This window comes from Lygodium microphyllum, chromosome 25 (assembly GCF_053477565.2).
Source record: "Lygodium microphyllum isolate KBCC chromosome 25, Lygodium_microphyllum_v1.1.10, whole genome shotgun sequence".
Taxonomy (NCBI): Eukaryota; Viridiplantae; Streptophyta; class Polypodiopsida; order Schizaeales; family Lygodiaceae; genus Lygodium; species Lygodium microphyllum.
The window spans coordinates 100,631,306-100,644,996 of record NC_141159.1 but is presented as its reverse complement, the minus strand read 5'-3'; the positions used below and the strand labels follow the sequence as shown (position 1 = coordinate 100,644,996).

The following is a 13,691-nucleotide window of genomic DNA, read 5'->3' as shown; positions in this document are numbered from 1 at the left end:
GAAAGTAACTGGTGTACCATTACGGATGACAACTATATTGGTCATGCTGATTACAGAAAGTCTACTTTAGGGTATACATTAATCTTCATAGGAGGAGTAGTTTCGTGGATCTCCAGGCTACAGAAGTGTGCTGCATTGTCTATTACAGAGGCAACGTATGTGGTTGCCACCGAGGCATGCAAGGAGGCTTTATGGCTTTCACGTCTAGTGGGAGAGCTTGGTATTACCGAGACCCCTGTTCTCCATTGTGATAGTCAAAGTGCTATCATGCTAGCATGGAACCTCATCTTTCATGCAAAGACGAAGCACATACAGGTGAAGTATCACTTTATTAGGGATGTACTTGACACAAAAGCATTGAGCTTGTTAAGGTACATATATATGATAATCTTGCAAATATTCTCATGAAGGGTCTTCTAGCAAAGTAGTTTGCTCATTGCCGACGAGTGATGGGAGTTGGATAGTATATGTACTTAGACTTAGCTGATTCTTAAGGCATGTTGCCTTTAGGTGGGAGATTGTTGGGAATAAAAGGCCACCGTGTCTTTTATATGTGAACAAAAGAGGTACAACTCTTTTGTATCCACACATCGTGCATCTCACACTCTACTCTTTACTGTTTTTTACGTTTCTCTCTCTCTCTCTCTCTCTCTCTCTATCACTGCCATTGCTAACCATCGCATCTCCAATGCGTATCGAACTCTTCATAACATAGTTCATAGAGAGCGCAAATCCATCAAGGCAATGTCTATCTCTAGTAGACCGTCTTAAAACAGATTATGGGGCTTGTACATCCTGTCTAACATCATGATTATGGGCCATTGGAACATCAGCTACTGCAGGTCATCTAGTTGGTTGTATGGTAACGGGAGCTTGCTCTAGAAAGATCATTCTATATACCTTCATTACCTACTTAGGTTACTTATGCATATTCTCCTCATGAAAAACAACATCATGGTTGTGGATAACCTTACGAGCCTACAGATTCCATAGGCAATAGTCCATCTCACTTGCATTCGGATAACCAAGAAAGATACATTTCACTGACTTAGGGTCCAACTTATTACGTTTATCCTTGGATACATGGTAGAAAGCCTTACATCCAAAGACTCTAAGATGCTTATATGAGGGAGGTTTTCTAGACCATACCTTCTTTGCAACCTGACAACCAATAGCAGTGGATGGGGATTCGTTTATCAAATGTATGGTAGTAGTAATTGCCCAAGTCCAAAAATGTTACGATAAGCCTACTTGACTAAGCATACTTCAGACTCATTCCTTCATGGTTATGCTCATGCGCTTGACAACTCCATTTTGGAGTGAGGTGTATAGGGTGGTCAACTAATGGTTAATACCCTTGTTATTACAAAACTACTTAAATACTTTAGAAACATACTCATCCCCATTATCAAACCTTAGGTATTTCAACCTATACCCAAGACCGATTCTCAACAAGACCAAGCCAACGCTGAATGATAGATAAGACATCCGATTTTTGCTTAATAGGATATACCTAGACCTTATGTAAATAACTGTTAATAAACATAAAAAAGTACTTAGTGCTACCCAATGACTGACAAGGGATGGGATTGCATGCATCAGAATACACAAGAGCCAAAGGCTCACCCATACACATAATGCTATACTTTTACGAGAACTATGTATTTGCTTACCATAAAGATAATGGTCACAATAATCAAAACATTTGTAATCAAGAGACGGAAGATAGTGCAAATGAATAAGCATTTTCATTTTGTTTGAAGACATGTGCCCAAGGCGATGAATCATGATGCCATAAAGATACATGTGGTATGTCACACAACCAAAACATGCTTAAGAGACCTAGATACAAATAAAGGATAGAAGCTACTACCCTTGGCACCTCAAGTAAAGATAAGATTTTCATAGGTATTTTTCTATACGGAATTGCCAAAAGATACATAATAGCCTGCATCATCCGATTGTCGAGCAAATAAAAGGGCTTTAGTTAAAGCCGGGACATGATATACATTATGCAGAGTAAAAGAGCTGTTTGAGGAAAAGTGCAGCTGTGCACCTCTAATGCCAACAATATCCAATGACAAGTCATTGTCTAGTCTTATAGAACTTGTTATGTTGCGATAGGACTAAAACCAATCCCTATGTGGGGTAACATGAAAAGAAGCCCTTGAATCAAGCAGTCAATACAGAGAATATATAGATGAAGTATCAGTCAATTGAGAAGCATCAAGAGAGGAAGTTGCTAAGATGTACTCATCTCATCATCTGAATCTGGCTACACTATATTTATCACTTCAATCTTTATATTGGACTTACTAGGGACAATGTTGCGATTATTAGACTTTTCATACACTTTGTTCGTACCATTTTCTTTGTGCTTATCATCACACATTTTATGACACTACGACCAAAGATAACCTTGCAACCCATAATAATGTCATGTCAAAGAGGACTTATGACCACAGGACTTATTGCGAGATTGCTCGTGAGACCGGAACCTCTGTGAGTCTCTACCACAGCGGTCATTATTGCTCTTACTATCATGTTTACCCCTAATAGTCAATGCATGAGAAGTATGGGAGATCCATATTTTTTCTATTTATTTTTTTGTGAGAAAAGCATCCTCAACATCTTGGAGTTTCAAGCCATCCTTAGGCATATTAGTACACATGGCTGTATGGAAAGTGTCCCATGACTTGATAAGTGTCATAAACAAGAATAAGAGAGGTTATGTTATCCTTGAAGTCAATGCCGTGCGAAGTCAATTGGCTGAAAATCGAATGAAATTCATTCAAATGTGTAAACACACTAGTCCCTTCCGTTATGGAGAGGTCCATAAGCTGTTTCGACCAATACATTTGTGATGCAGGACTTTGCTTGTCATAAAGATTGCATATCTTTTTCCATAACTGCTAGGCATTATTATTCGATGTAACAATATTGAAGTAAATATGTTTAGACAATGACAGTATAAGAGTGGATTTATGTAGCTCACCTAACTCATCCCAATCATCTCGATCCATTCCTTTGGGCTTTACACTCTTGATTTTCAATGGCCTAACTTGCTTCTTTTGGAACAAGACTTACCATATCAACGTCTTCCAATAGGTGAGATTTGTGCCATTTAGCTTTTCAATATTAAAAAATAGCACTATCATTTGAAGAACTAGCCATAATGATAGTATATCACTGCAAAATCTAAGAGAATGGGCTGTTATAAATGATTACAAATCAGCCTAAAAAACTCAACCAAAACCAAGGGAAAAATAAGAGAAGAGACCAAAGTATAGAGCTGTTCACTAACTACAAGCATTACACTTCCAAAATAAAATGTCTGCTCTCCAAATGAAACTAGCTTTCCTTCTTGAAAAGGGTGGTAATTCCTTGATCAAGAACTTAATTACAGCAATCAACAAATGAATATAATTTAAATTGCACAAATTACCTTAATAATCTCGGACATTGGACACCGTGTTGGCCCCAAAATTGACGCCCCTTTCGGTATTTTTCAACTTGATTGCTAATGAAATGAGTATAAGCTAAGATTCACAATCTCCTTTGCTGTTCCAAAAGCCCCTTTTGCTGTAGTAACAATTAGCAACAATCGATTCGGACCAATCGCCCCTTGATTTTTCTCCCAAGACTTCCACAAATGGAGTCTCCAATTGGCCAAATGCTTCCCCGAATTACAAACTGACCAAAACCCAAGTACATTAAATGTAGCTTAAATCTAAGTGTCAACGTATATCAAATTTATATCCGGGCTTATACATCAATGCTAGACATCACTGTAGACATGTAGTATACTCCAAATATTTTGTAGGCACAACATATATTCAAAGCATAAAGCTCACTATTGTATGCTTGTTGCCCAAACTACTATTATAGTAATAAACACTTCAATGACTAAGCTAATTAAGCTTTGATTAGCCCAAAAGTCTTTTTTGGAGCATCAATGCACCATCTGGGCATTGCAAACATAAGCATCAGTAGAGCATAAACCAATCAAATGCTTATTGTCCAAACCAGAACTACATACAATCGACTCTATGAGTGCTCAAATTTGTAGCTCAATGTATATCTCCAGAGGAAGAAACAATGGTTGCTATGAAAGCTTGAGCCAAAGCTTTGAATTTGGGCTGAAGCAAAGGATGAAGAAGCTTCTCGAATGCTCACTCTGATAACAATTGAAAGGTAGAGTTCGAGTGGAAGCACGCAAGCAAAAGCAAGAGCAAAGCAAAAGCTACGGTGGATGGAGTAAAAGAGAAAGAGAGAGCGATACCGTATGGGGGAACTCCAATGGTCAATGTGTGACTAGCCTTTCCTTATTTAATAGTCCTCGAAAGAATAAAGAATAAGTGACAGTGACAGGTGTCTGTCACCTATAGTGTACAGGTCATAGTCACGCGAAAGGCTTGAAACGACCCCAAACTAGACCAGAATTATCAAAACGGGAGAAGCTAAGGGTGAAACTTGTTTTGGTAGTGACATTTTGGGCAAGTCCTGAAACGTTTTAGGCTGCGTTTTGATTCATGTAATTCCATATTGAAACATTTGTTTGCAAAACGTTTTCTATAAGATGTTGACGGCTTTATCATTTAAGTTTGTTGTAAAACGTAATCTTTAATATGAACTATTTTTAAAATGTTAGACCGCTTTATAAAATACGAGATTGAAACGTTTGTTGCCAAACATCATCTTTAATAAAAACGTTTTTTAAACAAATGACATAGTGGACTCTATTAGGGGTTCCCCAATCTTATATGGGTCACCAAGTATGTAGCATTGGAGGCCATTCAGTAGATAAGGACACTTAGGATATCATCCATGAGGAGTTTCTTAACGTTTCAATGATATAGACTATTATGCTTCAAAAGGAGATCCCTTGTACGGTTGGTGGGCCGCAATGCTCAAGAGGTTTGAAGGAAGTCTAGATTCATGCTTATATAATGCTAATAAAACTATCTAGGGTTGGTTCCCATGTGTAGTGTAGATCATATTTAACTATGTAAAATGGTGGTGGTTCTTAGCACCTACAACGTATCGTTCTTAGATCACAACTACGGGAGCAACTGAAATAAAGTAGGACCGAGACTTGAATGCTATAGCCGGATGGCAAAGGGTTCCATCCCCTTATACTAGGGAAATTCTGATAGGTGACACAAGGGGTTGCTGACCACTTCTGCACCTGACCCAACTTCTCTTCTGGCTCCTCACATGTACTTTGGTGGTCATTGCTGTGGCTAAGATGGTGATCCATAGCTCTCTCTTTATAGATATCCCCTTGTATTTTGTTTTTTCTTTGCAGTGCATTGATCATTGGTGCTCATGCTAGTATCATTTTCTCTCACACCCTCTTTTCAAGTTTCTGTTTCTAGTAGCCATCAATTTGTGCAGGCCAAGATTGTTACAAAAAGAACAAGACAACTTTTAAATGCAGAAAGGCTACTGAAATTCAGCAGGTTTCTATCTTCTTGTTCAAGGTAGAAACCTTGAGTTTGGACAAATAAAGTATGTGGACCCTTGGCGAGCAGCTTAGAGTGTTCTAGAGCTTCTTGGAAAGGTTGTGATGTCTTTGCTATGGGGTAATTGGGATTCATAAGTTGTGAACAAGCACTTTTGAGCATGCCAAAGCACACTTGTTCGAATCTGGCTTGTTTGTTTGCTTGGGAGCTGACGCAGTGCTAGTTTCTGCTTTACCTTGTACTCATTTCACTTAATATTCTGTCTAGTGGAAATGAAAGCTTAAAAATCATTATAAAAAATTAACCCCAACATAGTTCTGAAGGCGATAGATTTTAAGGGTGTGTTCACACAGGGACAAGAACCTTGTTGATTAAAATGTAAAAGGATGCACAAAGAAGTGATTTACCATTCTATATTTAGTATCGGAATTGAGAACCTTGCCTTGTTTCTAAAATCTTTTTGTTACAACTTAAAAGTTCTTTGAAATTTGACTTATTCATTGCCAATTTTTAAATCAGACAAAGAGCTGATAGGTATCTATTTCTATTAGATCATTAGGGCACAATTGAGAAGATTTTTGCTAAGGCTAGAATTTTCTTGATGCGTGCTCTTATTTGAATCAATTTTACATTGTGGTTTTGTTGAACTTCGTAATGCTGTATTGATAGTCTTTTTCTATTTTTGTGGATATCTTTCCTATGGTTTTGCCTTCCCCTTTCTTATTGTGATTGCTGTGTATGCAGCTTGCAGGAAGAGACTGTATACGGCTTTCTTTCGACCGTTCTGATTTCTCACAGCCACCACCGGTTGCAGGCAAGTTGCTCCTAGGTCCACGGACTGGTCGTGAACTTGTGGAATGCCAAGCACGCCCAAGTAGAAACATCTCTAGTGTTAGTTTTCACGAGTTTTCTCAGGATAACAAGGATCCGAACTTTTTTGAGCGACTGGTTCAGGCATGGTGGGTCCTGTTCCCTCCAAAGCCAAAACGTGTCTCAAATGCTGAAATAGCCAAGCAGAGGCTCAAAATGATCCTGATTTCAGATAGGTGTGCTATAAGCGATGAGGCTAAAAGGCGGATCGTGGATAATGTCGTTGGGGCTCTTTCAAACTTTGTAGAGATAGAATCAGAAGAAAAAGTACAGCTTAATGTTTCTGCTGACCCCGATCTTGGAACAGTCTATTCAGTAATTGTCCCAGTTCGTCGTGTGAAGCCTGAATACCAGGATTTCAGTGAAAACCTCAGGAATTTCAACTATGGAGATGCTGTTGGCAATATGAGGACACTTGATGTGAGGTTTGAATATCCTGAGCTTGATCAAGAATAAGTCCTTGCCCTACAAGGCTTTGAAATGATGATGTTTGGTATCCAAGGTTGGGCTTTTCTTCTGCACCTGTTTAACTGCATGATGTTGAGTTCACTGGCCACATCATACTGTTTGCACTCTTTCCAAGCCAGTAAAGCTTGTAAATATGTATGGATGGATCTTGTAATGTTACTTCATCAGAGCGCAAGCCTAGATGAGTTCGTTATCCCACAATTTTGTTTCAGTTGGTCAACTCTGTTAGACGTGTTGTGTTGTAAAAAATGTCAGTGGTATCAGCTTGTGGGTGGTATATAAGCCTTATTTGTCATCTCTTTACTGTTTTCTCCAATACAGATTTATAGTTCAGGTAAGGCTGTCTAAAACTACACAGCTGTAATGGTGACTCCAGGTAGCAAGGTGTCTGTCTACAAGTGTACCCTATAACCAGATTCTAGAAATTCGTTTTCCCAAACGTAATTTTTTGTTTGTTCTATATAGGAAGCTTTAGCCCATTTTGGCCGTTTGGACTCTCATCCCTTACCTTCTCTCATCAGCACCCTCATCCTTGCTGACGTTGTAACCTGTACCTCATGATTCACATCTGTACTGATCGATACGTTGCCTTTATACCTTTGTCTAGTGCGTTCCCAATGCATGCTTCCAGTGCAATTGTGGTAGTTTTCAGTGTGCGACACTGTATGCTGCAGGGTACATTACTAGCAGCCTTTCAATGCTGCGAGCCTTGTGTTTTTTATAAGCGGCACGGCTCCACAACCTTTTGGTTCTGCCCCTTTTGATAGGAGTTCTGTTCAGCGTTGTGGTGCCTGTAGGGCTTGCTTTTTGCAGTTAGGGCCTCTTCCTCCAATGTGCCAGCCTCTTCCTTCAATGTGCCAACCAACGTCCGTGGCAGCTTATGAAGGTCCCAAGGGCTGTATTTTTGCTGTTGGTGCTGGGCTGCAGCCATGTCAACTTCAATATAGCACTAACAGATGTGGAGATTTGTCTATTTTGTTGTCAGGACTACGTTAGTCTATGTTGAGATTGAGGGGTGTTATGCGGCTGATCAGGATGAGCTATCTCCTCTCTGATCCAGTATGTGCAGGTTCTTTTATGATCCTCAAATGTACCAGTTTTCTCACATGGTTGGACCCCTTCCTAGGTTGTTGGTAGGTGAAGTTCCAATTGGTGGGCAACTAAAAAAGTAGTTGAACCTCTCTTATCACTCGTGGATAGGAAGCAATTGTAGGTTTTTAGAGGCGCGGATGTAGGGATTGGTTTTGATACATATGGAGGAGCTTCTACTTCACTTGTTATCACAACACAACAGAAAAATAACTTGTATCCTTTTTAATTAAGTTGCATGGCTAATCATTTATTAAATTTTTTCATTTGTAATAAAATATATTTGAAGAAGTGCATTTGAGCTGGCCATTAATGAGTGGCCACATGTTACGATAGCCCCATGCAATGGGTTAGAAGAAAGATACACACACTTCCATCTATGACCCAAATATATGTGCATTCTAAACTTTTAGCTTACAACATGTCAAGGTACGTATATTTGGGTACAATTGTCTAATATCATTTTGAAATGAAGTCAGAAGAGCTTTTGATGATATCCATATTGGGATCCTTAAATATCAGGTCCTTGAATTTTAGGAGTTTAGGATTGACCTAAAAATGCTAGTCTTGAAAAAAGAGGATGATGTTTTAGGATTAACAATTTTGTATTTTAGGAATGTTTTCTAAATTGCTCAAAGGAAGGCCATAAAGTCATGAATTGTTAGCACACTTGCCACATAAGCTTTCAATGTCCCACCGCTTAGTACCTCATGATATATGACTAGACACTTGTCTTGTATTACTCTACTTTTTCCCTTTGCATTCAACTCTTTTTTTTTTCTATAGAAGGTGTTAGTTTTTTGCATTCTAGATGAACTTTTCTTGTTATAAACTCATGTATAACGGTTGATGATAGTGTAAAGTTGATTTCAACCATCTTTATAAACATTTCCTCTTTGGAGTCATTGTTGTTTATAGAACATCAAACTTGTAGATTCATTATAATGCCTCCTTTTTAGGCTGTTATTCCATTTCAAGATCAAGGAGGAATCTATATTGATATACTATTGATCATCCATAGAGAGAGAGAGAGAGAGAGAGATTTTCATTGCATGGTAAGTCTATATATGTGAGTGTAAAAATTCTTTGTACAATCTCCTCACTCTCAGATTGATTGTAATTGATCTCATTCCCTAGGGAGATAGATTGGATAGAAATACCTTTCTTCGAAGGGAGAGGGGGAGCCGGGGGAGGGAGAGAAGGGGGGGTGAGGTTTATCCATCTTCAATCTCAACTTGTCTCTAATTCTTGTAAGTGTCCATGATTGTAGTTTTCTAAATAGTTGACATAGTCAACTTTAAACATTTATTCATTTTGTTTTCTTGAGTTGTTATGTTTGTTGGAGATAAAGGCGCCTTTGCCTAGTTGCTTGTGTATTACTACACTGACAGTACTCGCCACTGCACACTGCAGGTGGTGGACGCCCGTCATAGTCACTTATTCTTTATTCTTTTAGTGACAGTTTGAATAAAGGAAGGCCCGGCCACACATTGTGGTTGTTGGAGTTTCCACTTTTGACTCTCTCTCTCTCTCTTGGCTCTTGCTCTCCATTTGCCATAGCTCTTACCGCCAAGCTTCTTCCTTTTGGATTCCACTTCTCTTTCAACTGGTATCAGAGCAAAGACATTGGAGCTTATTCGGCATTCTCTTCAGCCCGGATTTGAAAAGCTTCAACCCGAGCTTCAATGGCAACCATGGCACCTTCATTTGCAAGTATATTTTGATCTCATGTCTCCTTCCCGAGCTTCTGGATCTTCATCGGCTTCTTTCCGGGCTGCATTGGAGCCCCCCTTCACATTGCTAAGTGCCATCGAGGACTATTGAAGACCCCCCAGCCCAATTTTAGTAGTGGTTTTAATGCATTTTTCGCTTATTACAACAACTTGTAATTTTGCATTTTTGCTTTGATTTGGGACAGTATGACTGGTCATCTGAAAGATACAACTCTCTTTAACATTGCCAAGTTGGATGGTACCAACTATGGATATTGGAAGTTCCAGATATAACAGGTTTTGGTACAGAAGTTATAGATTAAACCCTTGAGTTTCAAGGGTGTTAAACCTGAGGATATGGATGATGACGTTTGAATGGAAGTTGATGAGCTATGCAAGTCTACCATTATTTTGTCACTCTCAGAAGAGATCCGTCATAATGTTGTTGAAGATGAAAATTGAAGTGCATGGGATTTATGGGAGAAGATTCAAGAGCTCTATGTGCAGCAGAGTCCTGCGTCACAGACGTATTGGCTGAAGCAGTTAATGGACCTTCACATGGAGGGGATCTCTCTTTCATCTCATTTCAGTCAGTTTTATGCTATCATGAAGAGTGTTATCATACGGTATTGAGTTCAAAGACAACTTGTACCCGTTTCTGTATGGCACCTTGTCTAAATCATGGGATATCTTTCGTACTGCCATATGCACGAACAAGCTTGATGGGCTGAAAATCAAAGATGTTGAGAGTGCTTTATTGATTGAGGAAATCAACAGGAGAAACAATGATGCTTCCCGCTCTTCCCATGCATTGACCGTTAGAGGTGACAGATATGGTAGGTATGATAATGATCATAAGGGTAGGGACTCTTAGAAGTCCAGGTCCAAGTCACGTGGTCGCAGTAAGTCCCGTGATGATAATGATCATAAGGGTAGGGACTCTCAGAAGTCCAGGTCCAAGTCACGTGGTTGCAGTAAGTCCCGTGGATGGAAGTCTAATCTTACCTGTCATTATTGTGGGAAAGCAGGACATATTAGGCCACAGTGCCATAAAATGCGCGATGATAAGTGCAAGAAAAAGGGAAAATAAAAAGTGCAAGAAAAGTCTTCTAAGCGCAGTATTGTAATTATGAAGTCCATTGTAAAGATAGAAGATGTTAATATCATGCATGCCACTGATTCAGATGATGATTACATACTTGCAGCTTCTTTGTGCGATACCTTACAAGATTTTGAGATATATTCTATGTATGCGCAGTGCTAGCTTTTGGATTCGAGTGCGTCCTTTCATGTGACATCCTATAGAGATTGATTTCATACGTATCGTACCATGTCTGGTTCTGTGTGTCTTGGTGATGACAAGTCTCTTGACATTGTGGGCGTTGGATATGTTAGGCTGCAATTTCCTTTTGGCAGTTCTTTTGTTTTGCATAATGTACGCCATATAGCTGCGTTGACTTGCAGCCTTATGTCAGCTGGATAACTTGATAATGCAGGGTATTTTGTGTCTTTTGGAGACTCTGCATGGAAGATTACTCGTGGCAGGCTTGTGCTTGCAAGAGGTGTCAAGTTTGATAGCCTCTATCGCTTACTTATACCTGGAGCTACATTGGATCATGTTTTGTTTGTGGGTTCTATTCCCTATGTATTCCTTTGGCATGCTCGTTTGGGGCATATGTCTATGAAAGGAATGAAAATGCTCTGTGCTTTGCAGTATATTTCGCCTTTTGACTCTTTGCATTTTGATTCTTATGATCATTGTTTGTATGGTAGGTAGACTAGAAATACACATAAAAAGTCTGGTAAGAAACGCATGGGTGAGCCCTTGGCCCTTGTGCAGTCAGATGTATGTGGGCCCATGCCCTGTCAGTTACTTGGTGGGGCAAAGTACTTTGTTACTTTCATAGATGATTACTCGTGTAAAGTTTGGGCTTATCCCATAAAGAGAAAATCCGATGTCTTAGACACATTTCAGCGTTGGCTTGCATTGATAGAGAACCGGTATGGGAAAAGGCTAAAATGCCTAAGGTAAGATAATGGGGGTGAGTATGTATCACGTGCTTTTGAGTAATTTGTGACGAGTGGGATATTAAGTGTTAGTTAACCGCCCCTTACATCCCTCCCAGAATGGTATGGCTGAACGCATGAATAGGACCATTCAGGAAAGGGTTCGTAGCATGCTTAGCTAGGCTGGCTTACCGCAGCACTTTTGGGTTGAGACAGTTACTACTGCAGTGCATCTCATTAATAGGTCGCCTAGCACTGGCATTGACTTTCAGGTTGCGGAGGAGATACAGGCAGGCAAGCCCCCCTTCTATGATCATTTGCATGTCTTTGAATGTGAGGCATTCTGCCATGTGCCCAAGGATAAACGCAATAAGCTGTATCCTAAAAGTGTCAAATGCATTTTCATTGGCGATGGAGATGTAGGAGAGATGGGCTATCGTCTATGGGATCCGCAGGCGCATAAAGTGATTCGCAGCCATGATGTAATATTTCATGAGGACAAAATGCATATACAGCCTGAGAAAGTGATTGAGGTACGTAAAGTTATCTTTCAAGAGAAGCCACCTGCTCCCGTTCAGTCCGCTCCACGGCCAGATAGACAGCATGCAGCATCACTTGATGCTCATGGCCCAGATGCTAGACATGCTAATGTTAGACATGATGTCGGTCAGAAAGCAGAGTCTGGGTTGAGATGTTCTACTAGAGATAGACGACCTCTTGACCGTTTTGCGTCCTCTATGGATTATGTACTGGTTACAGATGCAAGAGAGCCTCTCATTTATGATGAGGCTATGCACAGGGGTGATTGTCACTCTTGGGAGAGGGTTATGTAGTCTGAGCTTGACTCATTGCATAAGAATTAGACTTGGGATTTTGTTTCCTTGACTCAGGGTAAGAAGGCTTTGCCATGCAAGTGGGTGTACAAGCTTAAAAGTACCCTTGGACACCCCAAGTCAGCATACAAGGCTTAATTGGTTGCTAAGGGTTTTAAGTAGGAGCACGGTGTTGACTTTGATGAAGTCTTTTCTCCTGTGGTCAAGATGACCAACCTACACTTAGTCTTGGCCTTGGTTGCACAGCTTGACCTGGACTTGTACCAGATGTATGTTAAGATGACTTTTTTACATGGGGACTTGCATGATGAGATTTACATGGAGTAGCCTAAGGGCTTTGCAGACCCTAGCAGGGAATACCTAGTGTGCAAGCTAAAGAAGAGTCTATATGGCTTGAAGTAGGCACTTAGGGAATAGTACCATAAGTTTGATGCATTCATTCAATCATAGGGTTACAATCGCAGTGCTATGGATCTGTGCTTGTACACAAAGAAAGCCCGTGACGGTTCTTTATTGATTCTGGTACTCTATGTGGATGACATGCTTTTAGTAGGGACAACTCATGAGGGGCTAGATGCTCTTAAAGCTCATCTCAAGAAGAGCTTTGAGATGAAAGATCTGGGACAGGCCTCTCATATACTTGGTATGCGCATTACGCACGATAGATCTCAGGGACTACTCTATTTGTCACAGAGGAAGTACATTTATAAAGTCCTTGAGTGCTTCCGTATGCAGGATGTTAAGCCTATTGCTGTCCATTACCTTTTCATGTGAAGGTTTCCCAGGTCGATTATTCGCAGACATATAACAGAGGGTCGAGATGGCCAAGATTCCCTATGCATTAGTTGTGGGCAGTTATGTATGCCGTGATAGCCACCCGTCCAGATATTGCTTTTGCAGTTGGGGTTGTGGCACGTTATATTGCTACACCTGGCAAGAAACATTGGAATGCCGTAAAGGGTATCATGATGTATGTGAAGGGCACAACAGATATGTGTCTTTGTTATGGCAGCCAGGATACAAGATTCGTGGGATACACTGACTCTGATTATGCAGGATATGCAGATAGTAGGAAGTCCACTTCTGGCTATGCGTTCACTTATGTTGGAGGGGCTATCTCTTGGATGTCCAAGGCGTAGAAGTGTACGGCTCTTTCTATTACAGAGGTCGAGTATATTGCAGCCACAGAGGCTTGCAAGAAGGCTATCTCTGATCATCTATCTATGGACAATCGGTTTGTGAAACCT

The 13,691-nt window shown here is 40.2% G+C and overlaps 1 protein-coding gene across 1 annotated transcript in view; it reads left to right on the top strand.

Annotated features, from left to right (window-relative positions):
- The window catches only part of LOC148014559 (cell division topological specificity factor homolog, chloroplastic-like), a 50,006-nt gene extending 42,906 nt beyond the window's left edge, over positions 1-7,100 (top strand). Inside the window, exon 2 of the mRNA XM_087666669.1 lies at positions 6,210-7,100. Coding sequence (XP_087522795.1) covers positions 6,210-6,791 — 582 coding nt within the window. The 3' untranslated portion in view covers positions 6,792-7,100. The remainder of the gene's footprint in view (positions 1-6,209) is intronic.
- Positions 7,101-13,691: the final 6,591 nt, after the last annotated feature.